This window comes from Pipistrellus hanaki, assembly GCF_964339955.1.
Source record: "Pipistrellus hanaki genome assembly, chromosome: 9".
Lineage (NCBI taxonomy): Eukaryota > Metazoa > Chordata > Mammalia > Chiroptera > Vespertilionidae > Pipistrellus > Pipistrellus hanaki.
In genome coordinates, this window is record NC_140511.1 from 66,250,388 (window position 1) to 66,274,984 (window position 24,597).

At 43.6% G+C, this 24,597-nt stretch overlaps 1 protein-coding gene across 9 annotated transcripts in view; it reads left to right on the plus strand.

Moving 5' to 3' along the window:
- The window catches only part of CELF1 (CUGBP Elav-like family member 1), a 69,300-nt gene extending 46,340 nt beyond the window's left edge, over window positions 1-22,960 (plus strand). For 4 of the 9 annotated variants that reach the window (XM_084896026.1, XM_084896019.1, XM_084896024.1 and 1 more), the window contains 13 exons: window positions 700-887; window positions 2,598-2,680; window positions 3,015-3,063; window positions 6,061-6,195; window positions 7,092-7,171; window positions 7,571-7,732; window positions 10,504-10,579; window positions 12,025-12,153; window positions 12,489-12,599; window positions 14,405-14,590; window positions 16,232-16,375; window positions 16,804-16,968; window positions 20,208-22,960. In XM_084896026.1, coding sequence (XP_084752152.1) covers window positions 700-887; window positions 2,598-2,680; window positions 3,015-3,063; window positions 6,061-6,195; window positions 7,092-7,171; window positions 7,571-7,732; window positions 10,504-10,579; window positions 12,025-12,153; window positions 12,489-12,599; window positions 14,405-14,590; window positions 16,232-16,375; window positions 16,804-16,931 — 1,471 coding nt within the window. In that variant the 3' untranslated portion in view covers window positions 16,932-16,968; window positions 20,208-22,960. The remainder of the gene's footprint in view (window positions 1-699; window positions 888-2,597; window positions 2,681-3,014; window positions 3,064-6,060; window positions 6,196-7,091; window positions 7,172-7,570; window positions 7,733-10,503; window positions 10,580-12,024; window positions 12,154-12,488; window positions 12,600-14,404; window positions 14,591-16,231; window positions 16,376-16,803; window positions 16,969-20,207) is intronic. The other 5 variants (XM_084896025.1, XM_084896020.1, XM_084896021.1 and 2 more) reach the window with 4 other exon arrangements.
- Window positions 22,961-24,597: the final 1,637 nt, after the last annotated feature.

Here is a 24,597-nt window from a genome sequence, read left to right on the forward strand (position 1 = left end):
GGCCAGGGGGAGGGGCCTCGGGCGGTTGGCTGGCTGCCCCATCCCCTGGTTGAACTGTTCCAGGGGCAATTTGCATATTAGCCCTTTATTATATATAACAATCACTTGTTAGAGTTTAAGAGGCAAAACTGTTTTGGTCAGGGAGCCTATCTCAAGAGCACCAGAATTGAGCACATGAGACACATTCAAAGACCAACATTTTAATCAGTCCATAGCTTAGGCCTTGGAAATCAAGTGCTTCTGTTCTGATGTCTACTGAAAGAAAACTTTTAAACTATCATTGTACTATTGGAGTCCTGAATCTTAAAATTAATAGTTCTTTGTTTATTTTATGGACATTTAAAAAACCCTTTGTTAAAAGCATTAAAATTTGCTTTAGAAACTCTGCCTATTAAGTTCTTCTGAGAATTCTCATGCTAGATAAAGAATAAGTGACACTCAGTTTTTTAATTACAACCTAGGATGTCCTCATCAGAATGGCAGCTTTAGTTTGGGATCTAAATCTAATGCGAGGGGTGACCATTTGAGGGAGGACCTGGGAACCCTGGTAAATTGAATAGATGTCATGAAAGGAAGTAGACACACACCCCCCCCCCCCCCCCATTTTCCCAGGAACTAGTTGAGATCTTTAAAGGAAACAAAACTCCCTCTAGAGAGCAACATGAATGCATAATAGTAGTTTTATTTTATCTAATGCAGCTCAAAGAAAATGAACGGCACCCTGGACCACCCAGACCAACCGGATCTTGATGCTATCAAGATGTTTGTGGGCCAGGTTCCGAGGACCTGGTCTGAGAAGGACTTGAGGGAACTCTTTGAACAGTATGGTGCTGTCTATGAAATCAACGTTCTAAGAGATAGGAGCCAAAACCCTCCTCAGAGCAAAGGTGAAGATTTGGGTTTTATGTGCAATTTTTTGTCATGTACATACTGTCTCATTGTCAGAATGATCCTATGGTCATATTGGGAGGGGGGAATATGTTCTTTTATAGTCCCTATATATTCCAGGCCAAACTCATTTAATGACTTAAAAAGAAAACATGAAAGTGACTTCATGAGGTTGATTTGTAATTTGGATAGTCCATTTAGTAAACTACTAATCACATAAGGTTTTCTTTAGTGTTTTGGCTTTGGCAAGCAATTCTAATGGGAGGGGAAGGCCATGGAAAGAAAAAGACCGTCCCTGAACTCATGGGTTTCTGTTAATGTGTATAAAGGCCTTACAGGATGGCTTAGCATCTAGGAGAGCCTCTTTTGTAGATAACTTGTTTGCTATAGCTTATAAAATGAGCAGGAGAAGAAAGGTTGAACTGCTTCCAGATATATCCCACAGAGTGGAAGTTTCACAGGACTGATGGTGATAAGGCATAATCTTTGCCCCTTCACACACAGACATACTCTTATTTTTCCAAATGACTCAGAGTAATTTTCAGTGAAAGCTGTTCTACAGTGCAAATATCAACAAGTATGATTGCCATGTTTGTAAACCGGTTTAATAACAGGATCTAGAAGCAGAGGGATTAATTTTTATTTTTGGCATAGTTAATGAAAATACAAATTATTGCAGTTTCAGCTCTGGCTGGGTAGCTCAGTTGGTTAGAGTGTCATCCCAATATGCCAAGGTTGCAGGTTTGATCCTCCTTCAGGGCTCATACAGGAATCAACCAATGAATGGAACAATAAATTGATGTGGTCTTCCCCCCTCACCCCCCGCCCCCCACCTGCTTCCCCTCTTTCTCTAAAGTCTTGTATTTTCTGAAAATGACTGGCAATATAATGTGCAGTAATTTAAATCTTAATTGCAGAGTAATTTTTAAAGACATCTATATTGTGTCTCTTGGACTATGGACCCAAGATTTACAAAATATACCTCCTCCCTCCTATCCCCAGCAAAGATAAGCACAAAACTTACAGATCTCAGTCAGCACCATGTGATGCTAGAAACTTAATATTTGGTGGGAACTAAGAGTCCCCTAGAAAAGATACTAAGAAATTTTATAGTTTAAAATGATAATTATGTTTGAGGCATATGATAGAAATTGGCTACAATGTAAGGAGTGGTTTATTCTAAAAGAGAAAGTTTCTGAAAGATGAAGAGCTTCTGATAGACGAAGAGCCGCAAGTGTTCAAGGCCCCTCTTTGTCTTGTTTGTATTGAGTCCTCTAGCCCAGCACACTGCCTGATAGGGTGGGTTGAATGGCTTGGTACTGTGACCTTTGTAAGGGAAGTCATCTCTCCCAGAGATGTTATAGGAGCAGCTAGAGAAGAATTTTAATATAAATAAGAGACTATAACAATAAAGAGAATGCATAGGGGGGAAAAAGTTTTTTTCCCCCCCTGATAGGTTTTCTCTCTAATTTTAATAAACATTATCTTTTCTTCTTAAGTTCTAATACATGGTGGAGCTAAAGTAGATTTACAGTTTGTTTGGGGAATAATGCAGTAAATATTAATGATGCAAGAATAAACTCTTTTGCATCCTCACAACTGTAAACCTACTTTTGCCCAAACCCTGTATGTCCAGGAAGTACTGAGTGCTCTAGGAATTCTCTGCTTTCAAGGGACTGGTTTGATTTGTGAAATCGTCTTTATTGCAGGGTGCTGTTTTGTTACGTTTTACACCCGCAAAGCTGCATTAGAAGCACAGAATGCTCTTCACAATATGAAGGTCCTCCCAGGGGTAAGAAAGCTCCTACTAAGTGGAACTGTGGTGGTATTGACACATGGAACATACATGTTTTAGATACACATTGAAAACCATTTTGGGGAAAGGGTGACTTTCACAAGGGAACTTTTAAAGATTATCGGCTGAAAGTTCTTTCTCAGCCAAGAGAATTTTTACTTCTTGATTCAGAGTTCTATCCATTCTGATACTTTGTGGGGCAAAGGTCATGAAGCAAGTGTAAGTTCAAGAGAACTCTTACGGGCTCTAGTTTTGGTATTTCTTTAGAGTCCTCATTTATATTTCTGCTTCAGTGTGTACAGTGGTAATATTCACATCTTCTCCTTTTCAGATGCATCATCCTATACAGATGAAACCTGCCGATAGTGAGAAGAGCAATGGTAAGCAAGCATGTAGGCTCTCCCTTATCAGGTTTTTTTCTAGTTTGCAGTTCTCTTGGCGTCTGATTGCATTGTACTCTGAGTAATTTCTTTTTGAGGTAGAAGTGACATAGAGCATTATATTAATTTCAGGTGTACAGAATAATGTTTTGATAAATATTGTGAAATGATCAGGCTAGTTAAAATCTTTCACCATACATGGTCACAAAAATTTTTTCTTATGATGAGAACTTTTAAGATCTACTCTCTCAGCACCTTTCAAATATGCAGTATAGCATCAACTGTAGTCTCCATGCTACACCCTACATCCTCATGACTTATTTACTTCATAACTGGAAGTTTGTACCCTTTGGGCCCATTCACTGGCAACCATCAGTCTGTTTTCTGTATGAGTTTGGGGTTTTCTTTTCTTTCTTTATTTTATTTTTTAAGATTCCTCATAGAAGAGAGATCATACTGTATTTGTCTTCTCCTGTTTGACTTATTTCACTTAGCATAATGCCCCAAGTTCATCCACGTTGTCACAAATGGCAAAATGTTATTCCTTTTGATGACTGAATAATATTTCTCTGTGTTTGTGCATGTGCTGCGCACACACATTTTCTCCATTTATCACTGTAACGTTAGTTGTTTCTGTATCTTGGCTGCTGTAAATAGTGCTGTAATGGAAATAAGTATGCAGGTGTCTTTTTGAATTATTGATTTCATTTTTGTCAGATAAATACCCGTAAGTTGAATTGCTGGATCATATGGTAGTTCTAGTTTTAATTTTTTGAGGAGCCACCATACTGTTTTCTATAATGGTTTCACTAATTTACATTCCCACTAACGGTGCACAGGGATTTTTTTCCTCCAGTCATGGCCAAAATTTGTTCCTTTTTTGGCTTGCTTTGTTTTTGTTAATTCTTATCACAAGATGTTATTCCCATTGATAATTCTTTAGAGTGCAAGGGAAGGGGGGCGCGGCGAACATCAATGTGAGAGAGACACATCTAGTGGTTGCCTCACACACATTCCTACCGGAGCCGGGGATAAAACCTGCAATCCAGGTACATGCCCTTGAACCCTCAGCCCTCCGGTTTGCAGAACAACACTCTAACCACTTAGCCGTGCCAGTCAGTGCCCTTTCTTAGTTTGTGATAATAGCCATTCTAAGGGGTGTGAAGTGATACCTCATTGGTTTTTATTTGCATTTTTCTGATGACTAGTATTTTCTCCATTTTATAGGTTGCTTTTTCATTTAGTTGATGATTTCCTTTGCTGTGCAGAAGATTTTTGGTTTGTAGTCCCGCTTGTTTATTTTTGCTTTTGTTGCCTTTACTTTGGAGTCAGATCCAAAAAAGGCATTGCCAAAACTGATGTTAAGGAACTTACCAAGTATGGTTTTCTTCTAGAGTTTTATGTTTTCGGGTTTTATATTCAAGTTTAATCCATTTTAGTTAATTTTTAAAAAATATATTTTTATTGATTTCAGAGAAGAAGGGAGAGGGAGAGAAAGCTAGAAATGTCAGTGATAAGAGAGAATCAATGATTGGCTGGCTCCTGCACACTCCACACTGGTGATTGAGGCTGCAATCCAGGCATGTGCCCTTGCCTGGAGTTGAACCCAGAACCCTTCAATATGCAGACTAATGCTCTATCCGCTGAGCCAAATTTTAGTTAATTTTTGGTGTATTGTATAAGATAGTGGTTCATTGCTCTAATGTCATCTAAATTGTTTATTTTTTTCCTTAAAGTAAGTATGGCAAATAACTGAGATAAATAGAGTTGATAGGGAAACATTACAAGAATTTTTTATAGTGAACTGGAATGTCTTTGGTCAGTATAATTTCTTTCTTTCTTTTTTTTTTTTTTTTTAATATATTTTATTGATTTTTTACAGAGAGGAATAGAGAGCTAGAAACGTCGATGAGAGAGAAACATCGACCAGCTGCCTCTTGCACACCCCCTACCAGGGATGTGCCCGCAACCAATGTACATGCCCTTGACCGGAATCGAACCTGGGACCTTTCAGTCCGCAGACCGACGCTCTACCGCTGAGCCAAACCGGTTTTGGCCAGTATAATTTCTTATGAGTAGAAGTGAAGAGGGAAAGTGAGCAAGTTAGGAAGGAGAACTTAGTCCTCAAAAGAATAGTCAGGCCCTAACTGGATTGGCTCAGTGGATAGAGTGTCGGCCTGCAGACTGAAGGGTCCCAGGTTCGATTCCTGTCAAGGACATGTACCTTGGTTGCAGGCACATCCCCAGTAAGGGGTGTGCAAGAGGCAGCTGATCGATGTTTCTAACTCTCTATCCTTATCCCTTCCTCTCTGTAAAAAATCAATAAAAAATATATTTTTTTAAAAAAGGACAGTCTGAAAAGGAAAGGATATAGTTAGACTCTCTGTAAGGTGTGTCCTGTTTCTCCCATCATATTAAATGTGCAAACTCATTTTATGTCATAGTATATTACTGAGTGGTAGGCAAGAGCCTAAGAACTGTGCAGTCAACCATATTTACCTACTAGTCAGGTGAGGAAACAGGCACAGAATGGTTAAGTAACTTTCACAAGCTAATAAAGCTACTTCATTTCCTCTAAGTGCTTTTTTTAAAAATATATACTTTATTGATTTTTACAGAGAGGAAGGGAGAGAGAGAGCTAGAAACGTCGATGAGAGAGAAACATCAACCAGCTGCCTCTTGCACACCCCCTACAGGGGATGTTCCCGCAACCAGTGTACATGCCCTTGACCGGAATCAAACCCGGGACCTTTCAGTCCGCAGACTGACGCTCTACCACTGAGCCAAACCGGCTTTGGCTCCTCTAAGTGCTTTCAGTGATAATGTTAAGATACCATTGTTTATAAGAGGAGGTACTCACTTATGGGGGGAAAGGTACATCATGTAATCTGTGAAATATGGTATAAAGGCACCAGAGCCAGGTCTCAAACCCAGAGTCTGTGCTCTACTATCTCTTGTAGTAATAATGTTCAAGCCTTCTGTGTTTTACTCTCTTAGCAGTGGAAGACAGGAAGCTGTTTATTGGTATGATTTCCAAGAAGTGCACTGAAAATGACATCCGAGTCATGTTCTCTTCATTTGGACAGATTGAAGAATGTCGGATATTGCGGGGACCTGATGGACTGAGCCGAGGTGGGTACATTTTTAAACTTTAAAGATGCTCATCTTGTCCTGGGTGGGTTAGTTCAGTGGATAGAAAGTTGGCCTACGAAATGGAGGCTCCCAAGTTCAATTGGGGTCGGTGTGGGAGACAGCCAATCAATGATTCTCTCTCATCATTGATGTTTCTGCCTCTCCTTCTCTGAAATCAATAAATTTTTATTTTTTTACTTTTTTTTATTTTTTAAAGGATACTCATTTTGCCCTGGTCTGGGTAGCTCAGTTGGTATGAGTATTGTCCCGATATGCCAAGATTGCAGGTTTCATCCCCAGTTGGGGTACATACAAGAATCAGCCAACTAATGCATAAATAAGTGGAACAATAAATCCATGTTTCCCTCTCTATATAAAATTTATATGCTTATTTTGAATTTGGAGTTGTTTTTAACCTGACCAGTGGAAACCAGTAATCCCTAGCCAATATGGCTGTCATGATGGAGAAGTTGGGCTTGAAGTTGTATGTGTAGGTCCTGTCACAACTCTTCCTTAATTTGATCCCTTTTGTGTTCTCCCAACATCCGTAAGGAGTTTATATTCTGTTCTTAGGTGTCATGTATCAAAATTCTCTCTTTTATGCTTAGAGAGGTTCTTGATGTTAAAATGGAAACACTTTCTTCACAGAAGAAACTTGAGGCTATGAATCTTCCTTTATTTTTTGAGCACTTTGTTTCTTATTTCTGCTTCCCTGGGTTTTCATTAGAGCACTTATAACTCTGGTGTAACATAACTCTCTCTTCCAATAGGTCATGAAACCCTGAAGGCGGGAATCATCTATACTTATTGCTAGCATGGTACTTGCTCATAGTTAAGTGCTCAATTAATGTCTTTAAGTAAGCGAATGAATGAGTTATTGACCCTTCTTTTACCAGGTTGTGCATTTGTGACTTTTACAACAAGAGCAATGGCACAGACAGCTATCAAGGCAATGCACCAAGCACAGACCATGGAGGTAGGAAGATGAATGCAAGGGGAATTCCTTAGCCTGAGAGTGCTAGGAGTTTTGATCTTCCAAGCCCAGCATCATGTATGGCATCTGGTGGTTCTATAAAAGTTAAGCAGGCCAAACGTCTTAAAAGTTAAAACAAACAAACAAAAAAAGTCTTAAAACTTTTTTTAAAAAGTTAAAAACTGAAGGTTTCTTTAACATATTGGATGTTATTAAATGAAAGTTAAAATTAACATATTGGAACTAGTTGCCCTTTTAAATTGTCTTTTGCCACTTACATGTATTAGGAAGAGAGTCGTTTGGCAGTGAATGAAATTAGAATGCAGCCTGTGTGTCACTAGCAAGGATTTTTCCTTCACCCAGAAGGAGGGATTTGACCCTTTGGTTTTGGTGTTTTCATAGGGTTGCTCATCCCCCATGGTGGTAAAATTTGCTGATACACAGAAGGACAAAGAACAGAAGAGAATGGCCCAGCAGCTCCAGCAGCAGATGCAGCAAATCAGCGCAGCATCTGTGTGGGGAAACCTTGCTGGTCTCAATACTCTTGGACCCCAGTATTTAGCAGTGAGTCTTTGTGGTTTGCTTTCTGCAGACTGTGCAAGCTCCCAGCTGTTTCTTCTTCTGCTGTCCCTAGCGCACAGACATAGTGGCATTTACAACTTTTAGCACATTGAAATTTTATGTAAAAATTCAGGCAATGAAGTGTTCTTTAAGTCATGTTATTTTCTCTATCTGGTCACACATCTTTGGTTATATCTTGAGGTTTTGATTATATCTTGAGTTAAAGTGAAACCATATTTTCTGATAAAAAGTGTTTTAGGAACATCTTATGATCCTACCCTCAAGGAAAAAAAAATTCTTGAGGGAATCTTAACTACAAAATACCTTTTTCTATATCCCTTTCTACCCAGTGTAGAAGGCATCATTAAATACCTTGTTGATTCTCCCAGAAGAGTACAATAAGTGTTTCTTTCTGCTGATTGAGAGATGAGGCATGGGCATTATGAAATGAGTATTACAGCTTTATATTTGAGTTTGCTATGCTATAAGTAGATTTCTTTTAATTTGATCTCTTGTTGAGTTTAAGTTATATAGTCCAAAAGAGGGGCAGGCTCCATTTTATTATTAAGATTTACTAGGTTTACAGTATTACAGGAGAATTGCATTGCTTAAAACTTTAAAGAGCCAAAATCGGTTTGGCTCAGTGAATATAGTGTCTGCCTACGGACTGAGAGGTCTCAGGTTCGATTCTAGTCAAGGGCTTTACCTTGGTTGTGGGCACATCCCCAGTAGGGGGTGTGCAAGAGGCAGCTGATCAATGTTTCTCACACTATCCCTCTCTCTTCCTTCCTCTCTGTAAAAAATCAGTAACATATATATATATATATATATATATATATATATATATATATATATATATAAATATATAAATATATAAATATATAAATATATAAATATATATATAGAAATATATATAGAAATATATATTTATATATATATTTTAAACACACTTTAAAGAGATTTAGAAAGGACAACATAATTAAAACTGTGCTATCTGTAAATCAGAACGAAAAGGTCATCTGTAAAGCTACCAATGAAGGAAAATAGTGAGACCACTAGATGTATATGAATAGTCAAAAAGTATACACATAGGATAATAATAGTCATCCACTCAAAGATTATTCTTTGTGGAAACAACAAAGACAATGATTTCTGCCCTCCCAGTACTAAATTTTGACTAATTTGATGCCTCCTGTCTCCATACTTCTAATATGTTAGAGGAAATCCAAGTTTCTCTGAAGTCCAAAAGTGAAGATGGTTGTTCTATTTCAATAGATCAAATTGTTTCTTAGTGCCAGAACATTGCTTAAAAGTTTAAAAAATTCAGAGATTTTAGTCTTCTGCCAAAATGGTAATTCTTTGAAAATTATCTCCATGATACACATTTACTTCTTAGAGCATTATAGAGCCTTTTTTCAGGGAATAGTCCCCATCTTGTTCTCATTGCCACATCCAGCAAGTATGTTGAGAACTATGGTCTCTTTATTTAGGTGTGACCCCCTCCCTAAGAGCTATTCTCATTTAGGGAAGAAATGAAGGGGACAAATACAGTATGCACAGTCCACCAGCTGGGACTGAACACATTGCCCAAAGATTTAAGAAGACAAAAGTGAAGGCATGGTGCTAATGGGCTGTGTAAGTGATAGTGCATCATCATTCATTATGAGTTTTTTTTTTTTTTTTTTTTTTTTTTTTTTTTTTCTGGAATATGTGGATTGAACCTGATCTCTATTGGACCAGAGTGGTGGTTTTAAAATTTTTTGGGTGTTGTGGACCCCTTTTAGAACCTGATAAAAATCGTGTACATATGCTTTTTTTTTTTTTTTTTTCCCTCATCCTGTTTCTGGAGGTATGAAGATCTCCTGAGACCTGTGGATTAAAGGGATCTATGATAGAGAAACCAAGACAGATGCTTGTAGGAATGGACAACAGGTTGAATAAAGGATCTAGAAACAAGACTACCAATTGTTCATAATGAACAATAGTTGCATTTGAATGGAGCAAAGGTTGGTTAGATGAAGATTATGGTTTACTAAGCTACAAAGATCAAAGTTATGGGGATCCATAAGCTCGTGGACAGGTCCTCTTGTTACATTTATTATGGACATCCATTGAAAGAATACGTACACTGAACTGATAAGGACTACTTCATCAGTCATTTGGCCATCTGCAACAGTGAAGATCAATTTGGAGGGGAGTAGATAATTGGGCTCGATGGACGTATAGCATGGGAGAGGTTGATTTAGACATGGGTCTGTTGTGGCTGGTAAAGTGTGATGCTAAGAAATACCACGAAATAGGGAGATGTTATATTTAAAATAGTTGTTTAAATATAAATTGGGAATCCAGGTGGAAACAATCTACAAAATAAGATGTGTGGACGTAACTAAGGAGAACTTGGGATAGAGGAAATAGAAATGGCAGGCATCCATCCACAGACACTCACCGCGGTTGATTACAGAGCTGCTGGAGTTGAGCTTAGTTCCCTGCTCTTCTACTGTCCTCTGCTGTGCTGCATTCTGTTGCCTAAGCACTTGAGCTTGGCTCGGAACTCAATGAGCATTACTGTCTTCTGGGCCAGGGCTTTAGCTGTGTTGTATTACATTGTGCTGTCATAAGCCTTATGTTCCTGTTGTGTTGGCTTGGGTTCTTGTCTTCAACGTTCTTCTCTCTCGGGGCCTCTGCACTCTCGCTTTGCTGTGCTGTAGAGTTATCCCAGATGCAGAACCAGCCCTCACTCTCACTCTTGTTCTGTTTTTTGGTGTAATGTCTAGCTTTATTTGCAGCTCCTTCAGCAGACTGCCTCCTCTGGGAACCTCAACACCCTGAGCAGCCTCCACCCAATGGGAGGTAAGTGTCTCACTGCTTGGAGGAGCAGCAGCAGCCAGGCCATCAGACACAGCTAACAGCAGTCTGAGAGTTTGCACCGTTTGTGCAGAAAAAAGTTATTTTCCACTCGTGTAAACCTGGCATAAAATGAACATCACAGGATTCAACTGCCTTTTCTCTAGAACGTGACTCTATTAGTCATTTATGCCAGATTGTCCTGGAGTTGTCTACTGCTCGCCACTCCTTTAAGTGTCTGTTGAGGAAGAAGATAGAAAAGAGTTGTTAACATCTGCAGACTATCTGATGCCGTTTTGATCAGGAAAAAGTTGCAGGAATGCTTTATTTCCACCAAAACGTGACTTTTTCAGTGACTGAAGAAAAGCCTGAGAAATACTTTCATACAAATGGCTTACCTTGAAGTTGCTAGAATCCAGGCAGTTAGTTAGTTTACCTCTGTGTCTTATACATGTTATTTCATAGGTGAATTACCTTTTGTTGCCGTTATCGTGCATAGAAAACTTAATTGACAAATACCTGAGTTTATAACAAAATGGAGCTCCACAGACAAACCTGAGGCAAGGTCCATCAGAATTCTTTGGGGGGGGGGGGGGGGGACAGGAGCTCCCCCTGTCCCTTTGGCAGTGGGACAAGGCTAGGCAAGTGCATTTGAAATTGGGGTGGTCTTAGGTGAACTGCATTTATCATATGCAAAATTTTGATAGTGATTCACTTTTCCCCAAGGACTGAGAAAGTTGATAGATTGTGAATCTGTGTTGTAGTTTTTATTCTCATTAATTCTTTCCTCCACCCTTCTGTCTTTCTGTCATCTACTAAATGGTTTGAAACACATTGTCAAATTTCTTCTCCTTTTATTGTTGCCTAGGTTCTACTTGGAAGTTTTCCCCTCAGTGTGTTTTTCTCTCTTCAGATAACTAATCTGCTATTCAAGTGGTGGTTTTTTTGTTTGTTTTTTTATTCTTTGTCCTCTTGCTATTCTCCCATGTATTCTCCCCTGTCGTTCCTTCCTTTCTGGGTCTCTGTACATTTTCTGCTTGTTCACCTCCATTTCAAAGAGCACATCCCCTGTGAAGTCTGAGTGAGGGGCTCGGATGCAGTCCCATTCTATGCCACAGGTGTGGGCATTGTTGTCCTCTTGGATACCTGAGCCCATGGCAGACCATGACCAACCCCCTTTGCTGGTTTCCTGATTGCCCATCCTTTTAGTAGTGCTCACGTGGGGGGTATGCTATTGAATCAGATACCTCTTCTCTGAGGAAATGATACCAAACTTCATAATGAGTTGAGGGGTATCTGACTCTTTTTGGAGCCCTGAAAAGTTGCTTGTAAGGCTTCTCTAGAATATTTCCTCTTTGGAATTAGCCTTCCACTGGTGTGAGCTGTTGTTCCCGGAGCGGATTAGGAGGCACTCTGATCTGCCCGCTGATCTCTTGCTTTGGATGTTGCAGGGTTGAATGCAATGCAGTTACAGAATTTGGCTGCCCTAGCTGCTGCCGCTAGTGCTGCTCAGAGCACACCTAGTGGTACCAACGCTCTCACTACATCCAGCAGTCCCCTCAGCGTACTCACCAGTTCAGGTAAGCATGTAGCGGGGGCCAGTGGGCCCTTGTGAGCCTTGGGCAGAATCCCAAGAGGGGTATGTCATTCTGAGAGCAGTTCATACCCATTTCCAAAGGGGACAGATTATGAACAACAAATTTTCAAATGCCATCTTCTAACTTTAGACATAGCTCATAATTTTTAATTTATTGTAATCATCATTTGTATTTATGTCCAACAGGGGCAGTTATTAAAATTAGTAACTGAAAACTTTTTTCTAAGAGAATACTTAAGTAGTATCATTCTTGGGCTTTGGTTCCTGCTGAGAAGGCAAATGTTGGCTTGAGTTTAACTCGTGGATTTCTGGTTGCAGGGTCTTCACCGAGCTCCAGCAGTAGCAACTCTGTCAACCCCATCGCCTCCCTTGGAGCCTTGCAGACATTAGCTGGAGCAACGGCAGGCCTCAATGTCAGCTCATTGGCAGGTGAGAGGCAGTCCATAGATGTCATCAGGCCTTTCTTTGTGCAGGTAGCACATTATAAACAACCCTGGTAAGGGTACTATTGTATGATTGAGTAGCCCAGTGAACCAAAAAATTAATTATGAATTGCCCTGGCTGGTGTGGCTCAGTTAGGCATCATCCTGTGCACCAAAAGGTTGCCGGTTTGATCCTCTGTCAGGATTGTGGGTTTAATACCTTGTAATGGGCATGTAGGAGGCAGCTGATCAGTATATTGCTCACATCTATGTGAGGACTGAGCCCACAACCCAGGCATGTATGCCTGACCAGAATCAAACCCAGGACCCTTGAGTCCACAGGCCAACACTCTATCCGCTGAGCCAAACCAGCTAGGGCAACTCTCTCCTCAAAATCTTTTAAAAGACAATAATGATCATTAGTTAAATCCCTCCTCTAGCACTAACCACCTATAACTTTCAACCACCTTTCCAAGGCCATTTCCTTTTTCTTTTTTAAATATGTTTATTGATTTCAGAGAGGGGGGGGGGGGGAGAGAGAGAGAGAGAGAGAGAGAGAGAGAGAGAGAGAGAGAGAGAGAGAGAGAGAGACATTGATTGGCTGCCTCCTGGATGCCCCATACTGGGGATTGAGCCCACAACCTGGGCATGTGCCCTGACCAGGAGTTGAACTGGCGACCTCTTGGTGCATGGGTTGATACTTAACTACTGAACCATACTAGCCAGGCTCCAAGGTCATTTTCTTATCTATGACATGGGAATAGGACACTTTGAGGGTTATTAAGAAGTTAGATGAGAACACAGGTAAAGTGTAAGCACCTTGTTCAGTACAGAGTGGCACGTAGAATATCCTATATAATAAAAGCCCAGCAACCAAACGGCAGAACAGCTGGTCGACCAGTCGCTATGATGCACACTGACCAACAGGGGGCAGGTGCTCAACGCAGGAGCTGCTCCCTGGTGGTCAGTGCACCACCACAGTGGGAGTGCCGCTCAGCTGGCTAGAATAAGCTGGTGCTCCTGCTGCGAAACCTGGGCTGACAGGCAGGAACCTGAGCTGTGATCATGGCCTCCTTGCCCCAGGGTCCTTCTCCTACCTCCTCCGGATGCCTGCAGGCTGTGCAGTGCTGCCACTGATTGCACAGAGCTGGCCCCAGAGGCTGGGAGGCGGGTTCATAGCTGCTGAGGGGCTGAGGCCTACTCTGCCTCAGTGCTGTTGTCCCTGGGCCCAACCCCGACCGAGTCCCGTGGAGAGGCAAATGCTCCAGCTCCACGGACGGTGCCAGACTAGGGAGCAGCTGCTCAGAGGGCGGGTCCACAGCCGCTCAGCTGTGGGCTCCCACAGCGGGCCGATTTCCTCAGGCCACACCCTCACCAGTGCATGAATCCCGTGCACCAGGCCTCTAGTGTTCCAGAATGTTATTGCTATTGTTAATGATAGAGTTTACCTACATCTTGTCACAGATCACAAATGCCCCCTTTTGTTCCCAATCCTGGGACTCCTATTTACCAGATTCCAGCTCTGTGTGAGAAAGTGGCAGGAAAGCTAGAGAAAAGGGGGCAAGTTAGGTGTAAAATGTGGCACTTCTTGCACAGATTAGAAGGTAATGGGGAGAGCCACTTCTGGGTGTGGCGTTTTTTAATGCCCCCATTAGCAACAAGGTCTGGTGAGTGTCCTGAAGTCTGACCACTCATGGATATTCCTCCTCAGGGTGAAACTAGGAACAAGATGAAAGGGAGGACTTGGGACGTTTTCCTTGGCATCATTTGAGTCTTTCCAATACTGCTAATTCTGTTCTCCCCCCAACCAAGGGATGGCTGCTTTAAATGGTGGCCTGGGCAGCAGTGGCCTTTCCAATGGCACTGGGAGCACCATGGAGGCCCTCACGCAGGCCTACTCGGGGATCCAGCAGTATGCCGCCGCGGCGCTCCCCACGCTGTACAACCAGAATCTGTTGACACAGCAGAGCATTGGTGCTGCTGGAAGCCAGAAGGAAGGTGAGTGCCAAGGGAGGCTGGGGTCTGTGGGGGTGGTTTCTCCCATCTGCACCAGAACTGACTGGCAGGCGAAGGCTGAGTCCTTCAGGTGGTCAGACCACACTTTTCTTTAATGGTGTCAAAGATAGACTGAAACTCGTAAGTGTGATCCGCTTTTGGAATGTTTTCTGGGTATGGCTCAGATCAGAGCCTCTGTACACCCTTCTGGGGCGGGGCTGCCGTTTTTAGATGGAAGATATATACCCACCTTACTGTGTCTGACACATTGGCAATTAGGAAGCCTTCCCTCTGGGTTATAAATCTGTCAAAGGATATCTTCTGGGTAGGTGTTCCCTGTAGCTTTAGTATTTGGTGTTTTCTTTACTTTCTGATCTATGCTTTTCCTAATTGAGGACAGACTGAACACTGATGGGACAGAGTGTTAAGGCCCACATGTTGATGCAGTGGGAAGTGTGTGTTCTGATGGTATTTAGTTCAGGAGAGGCTTTCTAGGCAGTAAGGGGTCTGAGGTGGTTTATATAACTAGAAAGCCCTGCTGACTCCTTTCTGCCTGTATTTGTATTATGAGTACAAGCTGGCAAGGTTGAAGCACTTATGTGGGAGAAAAACAAGTATTCTCTCTTGCCTTAACAGCATCGTCCCCTGCTCTGAATCAGGCGCTTATGTGCCCTAGAATGTGATGATAGGGTAACTGTTGGAACTATGCAGGCAGACAATAAACCAGTAAAAACACAGGGTATTCCAAATGATGCTCTGAAGAATGATGGATGGAAAAGGGGATGGGGAGTGCCGGGAACACAGCATTTTATATGGAATGTTCAGAGAAGTTCTAAGTTGCCATTTAAGCTCAGTGATTTCTGTCCAGAGTGATAGGGACAGAGGAACCGCAAGTGCAAAGGCCCTGAGGCAGCAAGGTTCTTGAATGTGTTTGACAACATAGGGGAGGTCAGGGTGGGGAATTGGCTGCACTGTGGTTGTAATGAAACTCTCTTGGTTAGAAAATCGTGCATAGTTGGAAGAGGAAAGCATTCTATTTTTGAGCTCAGTGCTAATCAGTTTAAAATTCTTTTTACTGAGGCACAAGTGACATAAGGTAAAATTCACCTTTTTTGTAATGTAACTCTCTGAGCTTTGATGAATGCATACAGTCATGTAACTATCATCACAGATGTAGAACATTCTGTCACCCCCAGAAATTTCCTCCGGTCCCTTTGTAGTCACTTCCTGCCCCTGCTTTCTGTCTCAATGTGTTTGCCATCCCTGCAGTTTCTAGGCACAATTTTGAAACCTGTTGTGTTTATAATCTCTTTCTTCCTCCTTTTCTATATTTTTCTACAAGCACCTAGTCTCTTGTTTTATGCTCCACACGCAAGTCTGCCTATTTTATTGTCTCAGCACACCTTCCTCCTGCGAGGTCAAATTCTCACATCCCTCCGTAAGACACAGAGCATAGCTAAACATGAGAGAAGGGATCTGTTTCAGTGAATGCCCTTCAGTTCCCTGCTCGGTATTTGGAGAATCTGTTTAGTTCTCCAAATGAATTCATGAATCTGTTTGTTGGGGTTCGGATAGTTTTAACGGGGTGGGGGAGGATAAGCTTTCTTCACACTGGTATCTTTTCAATCAATGGATGTCTTGAAGGTCCAGAGGGAGCCAACCTGTTCATCTACCACCTGCCCCAGGAATTTGGCGATCAGGACCTGCTGCAGATGTTCATGCCCTTTGGGAATGTTGTGTCTGCCAAGGTTTTTATAGACAAGCAGACAAACCTGAGCAAGTGTTTTGGTATGTGGGTTTCTCTTTTGGTGTGTGTGTGTGTGTTGCGGGGTGATAAGAATTTTTACCACTGAGAAAGAAAGGGAAGGGGCTGACAGCAGAAACCTGGGATGGAGTTTGGGTTATTGTTTAACTCAGCCTTCAGTACGTGACCTCTTTTTGAGCATGTGTGTGTTTTCCCCCCACTTCTGGAATGGGCTCAATGATTTCTGCCCACATTGTCTCTCCAGAGAATAAAATAAAGCAAAATACTTAAATGTATCATGTCGTTGTCAAAGTGGTAGTGTTTAGGAACCTAATTTAAATTTATGTGATATAATTTCCAGAATTCTTTTTCCTGCTGAGGAAAATTGGGATTTGAGGCTAAGCACATAAGGAGGACTGGAATGTCCTTGCCTGGTTATGTCCCTCACCTAGGTTTCTGCTTGGACACACAGGTTTTGTAAGTTACGACAATCCTGTTTCGGCTCAAGCTGCCATCCAGTCCATGAACGGCTTTCAGATTGGCATGAAGCGGCTTAAAGTGCAGCTCAAACGTTCGAAGAATGACAGCAAGCCCTACTGAGCGTGCTCCCCTCTGAGACTGGAGTGAGGGTCTTCTGGTAAGTTGGGGAGGAGCACCCTTAATGATTCGAAGCCCTAAGGCTGTGTGTTGACAGCCCTGGACCCTGATCCCTGCCACTCTCGCAGGCACAGCTTGCCCCGAAGACTCGGCTACTGCCTTCTGTGGGAGTTTCGCTTCGTACAGAGGACAAGTTTGTGCTTTGGTTTCCAGTGTTTTACTTTGGAGTTTAGGTGCCATATCCTGAGTTTTTTTATTTTATTTTTTTTTTTTTCCTTTATTTAAAGTTTGCTGTGTTTGTAACCAGTGTATGTTGAGAAGGACCAACATCAAACCACCCTGGGGGAGGAGAGGGAATGGAGAAACGTTACAGAAGATCAGAACTTGTCCAAAGCTACCCTGAGACAGGACTGAGTGAAACCAAAACTGACCCCCAGAATGTCCCTGAGTTTGAGAGTGGATGAAATGAGAGCTGCCGTCCAAGAGCTGGGGGTGGGAGGGTGGAGCTGGTGGGGTGGCTTTGAGGAGAGAGAGGGACTTGATGTCCACGGCCCTGCGAGGTGTCAGCGGAACTCTCCTGTAGCTGCTTCTATGGAAGCACGGAGGTTTTGTCCAGGATCTCCGCCCCTCTTTCCCAAGAAGGGGCTAACAATTCTCTGGAAATAAAATACCCGTTAAGTTAGCCTGACATATGCGAAAAGCAGGGAGACATCACCCATTGCCAGCTGTTGCAGCCAGCCATTGGTGTAGGGTGGGCCCTGCCAGGCTGGTGGCTGTTAAAAAGAAGCAGCCGGTCAGAGGTCAGTTTTAGTTTATTACAACAGATCATTAGACCATGGCCCCTTTCTTACGGAGTGTCTAGGGAGGCACACTGGTTTCCTTCTTTGTAGTTGACCACAGCAAGGAGTGTCATTTCATCCCAAGCTACTGTTTTATCATGAAGGCAGAACCAAGAAGGGCTGGCAGTACCTGGCTGAGGGGGCACTTCTCCTGAGCAGAGTGATCAAAAGCCATCTAGTGGGGGGAGAGGAGCCTGCTTCTTGGTGCATCTGCATCAGAAGGTCCCTTCAAGCTAGAGTACTTCATTTGCCAGAGGCCAGCCAACGCTCGGTACTTCAAAGAACTGAGAAATCCATGCTTGTCTCCTTGGTTGAGGTGCCCCAGATGTAGTGTTTTCATCAAGGCAGTCTCCTCTCCTAAGCACTCCAGCCCTGTCTTCTTCTCTTGGGGACAGAGGGGACAACAGGACGTTTACAGCCTCCATATGGATTTAGTATTTATTTACCTCAGTATTACCATGTTCGTTTTTGTCCATGTGCTTACCGTTAGCTCCCTGCTGCCTCCCACAGGTCTTATTCCAGCTCTTGCCTGTGATCTCCCCAGTCTCTGGGCTCTGCCTCTGCTCCAAGAAATGCTTGGGGGTGGAGAGCCAGGAAGGACATGCTGTTGGAAAATGCACTTGGGCCCAGGTAGTCCTGACTTGTATTCTAGGCCAGTGACTGGGTCCCTGCGATCTTAAATTCACAAACATCAGTCCTGACCCCCAGGAGCAGAGATGAGATCAAAGGGGTTGGTTTGCTAATAAGTTGAGTGGGGACTCTCTCCTTGTCATGCTGTCCATTTGGGTCACAGACAGGGATTGACCATCTTGCTGTTGTACAGATGTTTGGGTTATCCCACTGAAGCTGGGACAGCTGTTCCCTTCTCATAGTGATAATTGGGTCTGTTGTCCTCTAAGAAACGTGAACACTTCTTAAGCTGAACCACGTAAACTTGAATTCTGCGCACTGGGTGAAATGTGTCCTGTGTTTCAAGGATAAAACTGTTCCAAAGGCTTCCAGGGTCATGATGGGATTTTTTAAATAAATGCACAAAAAAAAATAAAAAAGAAAAAAAAAATGCTAGGTTGGGGAGGCGCTGTTCTGAATCCCAACCGGCCGGAATTAAGAATGTTGTTTCTATTTTTATAGAAGTTTTATACAGCTCCGGGGTGGAGAATATTTATTACCTAAATTATATATCTCTGGAAAAGGCCAGGATTTTGTAGAATCCAGAATGTGATTGTTATACACACAGGGTGCTGTGTATGATTGAAACTACTGACTTTCTGTAGCCTGTTTGCAGCCCAGCTAACCTGCCAGAGGGGGAAGGAGTTAATGCTGTGAATTGGCGGAGGAGAGAGCTGTGCTCTCCAGGGTGCTGTGGTGCTGTGATCACTAACCTTCTGTTCTGTCTTCCTCCTTGGCCATCGTGGGGTTTTCCAAATCCCAGATCCACTCCGTCCCCACTTTTTCTCCCCTCTCTCCTCCCCCATTTCACCATTGTTGTCCACAGATTTGTCCTGGGCTCTTGAGACAGTTGGAAACCCCTTTCCAAATGAAAGGCAAAGGTGTGATCAGCCTGCCGTTGACAGCACACCCTGAGGTTTCCGACCTGCTGTGGGTGTTCGTTTCTAAAAGGAGCGCTTGCCCCAGCAGGGTCCTGGCCGCCTCGGGGCCAGCGGGTGAGACTGGGCGCTTCTGTCCGTTCTCTTCCCTGCCCAGTGAGTGAGCGCAGCAGCACTGCCCTCGAGCACAGTTTTCTCCCCGGGCCAAAGATGGTTTTGTGAAGAAGCTGCTCCCCTACAAGTCTCCCGGGGTGAAAGGGTTCAGCTCAGAGAGTGGAGACTCGCAGTCAAGTCTTAAGCAATCTTTTGCTGTTGTGTGGGGGTTTCACTTACATAAATGTGTCTAATCATGTAGTTTTGTTTCCTACTTGGGTTTCATCATGAAATTGATTTGCCTTGAATACATCCAGACACTGTTCCCTGGGTCCCTCATGAGTGACCAGGGCCTGCGTGGAAGCTAAGAGCTTGGATTTCTGGGAACAAAGGGCCACCCCTGTAGGATTGAGGAGAAATCCCGGCCCCCTCCCTAAAGAATTCTCCCACTCCAGGCTTCTTCCTCCCTGGGTCTTTCCCAGGAGCTGGAGAGGCCGGAGCTCCGCTCCACCGGAGATCTGACGTGTTTGGATGCTTCGGGGGAAATCCAAGCCTTAGTTTCCCTTCTGTCTCTGGCAATTGGATGTTTTCTTGGTGTCCTCCATGTCCTTTTGACTTTTCCCTGTGTCCATTGTTAGCATGTGCAAAAGTTCCCTGTCATCGCCCAGCCCCCGCCCCGCCCGCCTCCTCATTTCAGGGCTGTACACAGTGAGTGTTCCTGTTCTCTCTCTCTTTGTTTGGATGTATTGCTCTGTGTAACTCAGTGGGTCTCCCTCTTTCTGGTTTGTTTTTTTTTCTAGATTCCTGCCGTTTGTTCATCGTTGTGCCTAAAGCATGTCGATGTGGCGTCAAGTACATCGTCCAAATCCCTGTCTCTTCAGCTTCTCTGATGCTTGAACTCTCACCTTTGACCTTGTGTTTGACCTTTGATGCTGATGTGTATTTTTATTATGTTTGTTTCTTTTCTTTGTTTTTTCTTTTTTCTTTCCTTTTTTTTTCTTTTGTGCTGCCAAATTGGTTTTGCTAGAACGACTGCTGAAGGGGAAATATTTAAACTTGCATTTGAATATAAAAAAATCTATTTTTCTAGAACTTCATAAGATAACCACTTGATTTTGTGATTCCAATTCTTTGTAATTGTCTTCAGAGCAGCCCTACTAGCACATACCGCGTAGTGTTTGTATTTCTGTGAACACACAGCCAGTCCGTTTCTAGGCTTTGTTTCTGTGTGCTTAGTTTTAAAGACAACTTTGAAGTAAACAATGAAATAAAAGATGTCACTGAAACCTTTGAGGCTCCTGAGCACATTTTGCTGATACAGTTTGTGGGGCTTGAGGAGACCGCATGTGTTTGTTTTTGTTTTCTAAGTTCTCACTGCAGAAAACACCCGAACCCCTTTCCTTTTTGACAGCGGGCTGCAGCCCCAGCGGCCCTGCTCCTTTGGGCTCTGCCTGAGCCGCCTGCAGGGAGCCTTCAGCCCCGGCCCTCCCCGGCCGCTGCCCCTGCCATGCTTGTTCCACAGTCTCCACAGCAAAATGTGATGCTTTGATTTTTTTTTTTTTTTTTTTTTTTTTTGGTTTTTGTTTTTGTATTGTTTTTGTGCTTTTGTTTTGAATTTTTTCCTTTCCTACTAAGATTATGCCCAGAAAAAACAAGTTTTGCATGTTTCCTGCTGTTTCTTCACACCTTCTTATATATCACCTTCACCTCTCTGTTTTCTATAGTTTGTGCAAAAACTGACCGATTTAAAAGGGTTTCAAAGAAGCTGTTTTAAGTTGTTGTGGGGTTGATTATTTTTTTTCAAGATTGTATTGTTTTATTTTGAAGTGGCAACTTTCTCCTCTATTGCCCTTAGAGCGTTTGCCTGTGCACTTAGACTGTCACCTCATGTGGCCTCCAGGCCTCAGCAGGGCCTCCAGGAGGCTGGCTGCTCTGCTCAGAGATGGGTTAGGGGGCGCCTGAGAGGCACGGGAACAGAGGCAGGATCCAGAAGGTGGCTGCGGGTGGGCAGGAGGCTTAGCGCATCAGGGGTAGCGAGCATCTCTCAGCCCAGAGGAAGGAGGGTGCTCTCGACCACTCAGAGGAGGCCATCTGTGCACTAAGCGGCAGTACACCTGCCGGCGCTTTTCCTAGGTGACAAGCACAATACTACAGTCTTCACACTGTTTACAGCCCTGGCCACCAGCCACCCCACACTGGCTCTTCACCGCAGCTCTGTTCTCATTGGCTAGTGAGATGGGGTAAGGGCAGGGGTCTGTTTTTTTTAAATTGGGTGAAGAGCCAACTAGCTACTGTCCCTGGGTGCCAGGCAAACCAGCTCCTTGGTTCCCTGAAGGGAACTTGCCCTCCTCTCTGTGGCACCATCAGCCTCAGGGTCTTAGGGGTTTGAGTAAGAATGTGAATGGCGGAGGAAGAGCCAGGGGAGATGAGGGTCACAGGATGATCTGTGGAGGTAAGAGGTTGCAGAGAGAGGAGTTTGTGCTAGATCCCACCCAGAGAAGAACTAAGCTGCTGGTGGGCGGGAGAGCTGGGCAGCAGGAGTGCCGGGAAGGGTGGAGAGGGTGGGGTAGCCGAGGGATGGGGGAGGGGGTGGGGAAGGTAGAAGCACTGTTAGCATCATCCACGCTGGGGTTGGTGAGGGAAGGGATCCCAGCAGAGTCAGGTCTGGGACCCAGCGGGTTGCCTAGTATTATGCTTGAGGCCATTCTTACTAGAAGGAAAGGGCGGCCACGGGGAGGCCAGTGTACGGTAGACTGCTTAATTTCCTGGAAGGGCGAGGGGATGGAAGGAGGCCAGGAACCCAGCCTGAGCACTGCCGTGCCCCCTACAGTCTGACTGCACAGAGCCGCCTCTGTTGGCAGAAGGCGCTGAGGCTCCCCTTCCTGTGTATTCAGATCCGTGTTTGCCAATATATTTTGCTTTTAATTCCAAGAGGAGCTCTGGGAAAACCTGTGGATAAAACCAAATGCCAAACGTTGGACGTTTCCTTTTCTTTTCCTCACTGATTGTTTTAATTGTTCTGTGGTGGTTTTAATGGATTTGAGACCCTGGAGCGGCAGCTGCCTTTCTGATTTCCAGCTGCTTTTTGTGAATAATTTAAAAAGAAAAAAAAAAGAATCTTTACATTTTGGAGACAAACCTGTGTGAGTTTTTTATTGGTACAAACGTTGTATTTAACACTAGGGGTTTTGTACAGTTTTTTGCCTTTTCTACTAGAAAACAATGTAAAGTGATTTCACAATGTGAAGAGAAAAAATTGCCACTATGACCAAACGCACAGTCTGTTCTGCAGCAACAACGGGATTCAATCAACTCAAAGTCGTGATTCAGCCGTAGAAATGCTTTTCCTTTACCTTGTTTGAGCTTTTCCTTTCTTCCCTGTTTTGATTTGCAAAAGAAAATGTCTTTTTTGTGTGAACTTGTGTTGTACTATGTAGAAAATTATGGATTTTACTTTAATGGTTTAAAAAAAAAAAAAAAAAAAAAAGGCAGGAAGAGCCTTGTCGCTTTTCCGACCTGATCACAGTTTGTGTAGTGGATTAAAAAAGAAAAACATTGTTAAAAGTTTGGAGCAAGGGAGTATGTGTTTAAAATGAATCTCCTTTTTTTGTGTGTTTTTCCTTTTGTCCCAATGGGGAACCTAAATCTGTTTTAATTGCACAGACACACGGACAAAAAGTCATTTTGTATCTGCCAAGTGTGGTACCTTCCTTTGTTTATTTGCTATTAAACTGTTTGAGAAGAACTGGTGTTGTCTTCAGAGTTATTGATTGTTGGGGCGGGCGGTGGGCCTGAGGGGTTGTTGGTATTCCTGGGAGGGTTGGGTGCCCTGATAAGGTTTCGTTTTGATGTTCCTGTCTGCACCCAAGCCCACCGAAGCTCCCGGCCGGCCGGCCGGTGTGGAGGGCTGAGCATGTGGCTCTTCCTCTCGGCCTTCACTGCTGCGCCCAGAGCGGTCGGCTCCTTTCCCCTCATTCTGACCTCAGAGCAAGGTCACAGAAGGCGTTTCTATTTGTTTACTTTTATTTATTTATCTTTTAAATATATTTTATTGATTTTTTTACAGAGAGGAAGGAAGAGAGATAGAGAGCTAGAAACGTCGATTAGAGAGAAGCATCGACCAGCTGCCTCTTGCACACCCCCTACTGGGGATGTGCCCGCAACCAATGTACATTCCCTTGACTGGAATCGAACCTGGGACCCTTCATTCCGCAGACCGACGCTCTACCACTGAGCCAAACCGGTTTCGGCTCTATTTGTTTACTTTTAAAATACATTTTTATTGATTTCAGAGGGGAAGGGAGGAGAGAGAGACAGAAACATAAATGATGAGAGGGAATTATTGATTGGCTGCCTCCTGCACGCTCCCTACTGGGGATCGAGCCTGCAACACATCCAGGACCCTTCAGTCCGCATCCGGACGAACCGGCAGTGGCTACTATAAATCTTAGATCTCTCTCCAAGTGAGGCCCCACACCTGCACCTCCTCAGTGCTGGAATGGCAGGCTCAGCCCCAGGGCCGGGAGGCTCAGGTCCTCTGGCTGAGTCTACCTTACCTGCTCCTTCACTGCCACCCTCACTCACCGGAGGCCGGTCCTTGTGCAGCCGGTGCACCTGCCTGTGAGAGGCCAAGCCTCAACCTCCTCACAGGCCCTCTGTCAGAGGCTTGTCGGGGGTAGTGTTTCCCAGGGAGGGTTGCACTGAAGACTAACCTATGAAATGTTGGGTGGAAATGAGGATTCTGAATAATGAACTTGGGAAAGGAGCCTTTTCAATCGTATTCATCAAAAATGTGTTTAACTGCAAGTCTGCACTTTGTATTAATAGGCAGTAATTATTCTAGCTAATGTTCATTGACCACAGCCCAAGTACTGTGGAAACACCGGATACACATTGTATGTTTTAGGATCCACCCCTCCTCCCCCCAAAGAAGATCCTTTACTGAGATCTGTTTAAACCATTATAGTCCTTGATTCAAAATACACTTCAACTTAGTTGACTGGTGATGGCCGAGCTAGGTAAAGGCTTCACAGTGGTTAAAAAAAACAAACAAAAACAAAACTCCTCTCGTGTTCCAATCTTTCTCACATCTCGGGGGGAGCTGCTGTTCTCATCCCCGTATTGCAGATGAGCAAACTGAGGTTAGAAGAAGTTGAGCTGCCTGCTTGTTGTTTGGCGTGCCCTGGGAAT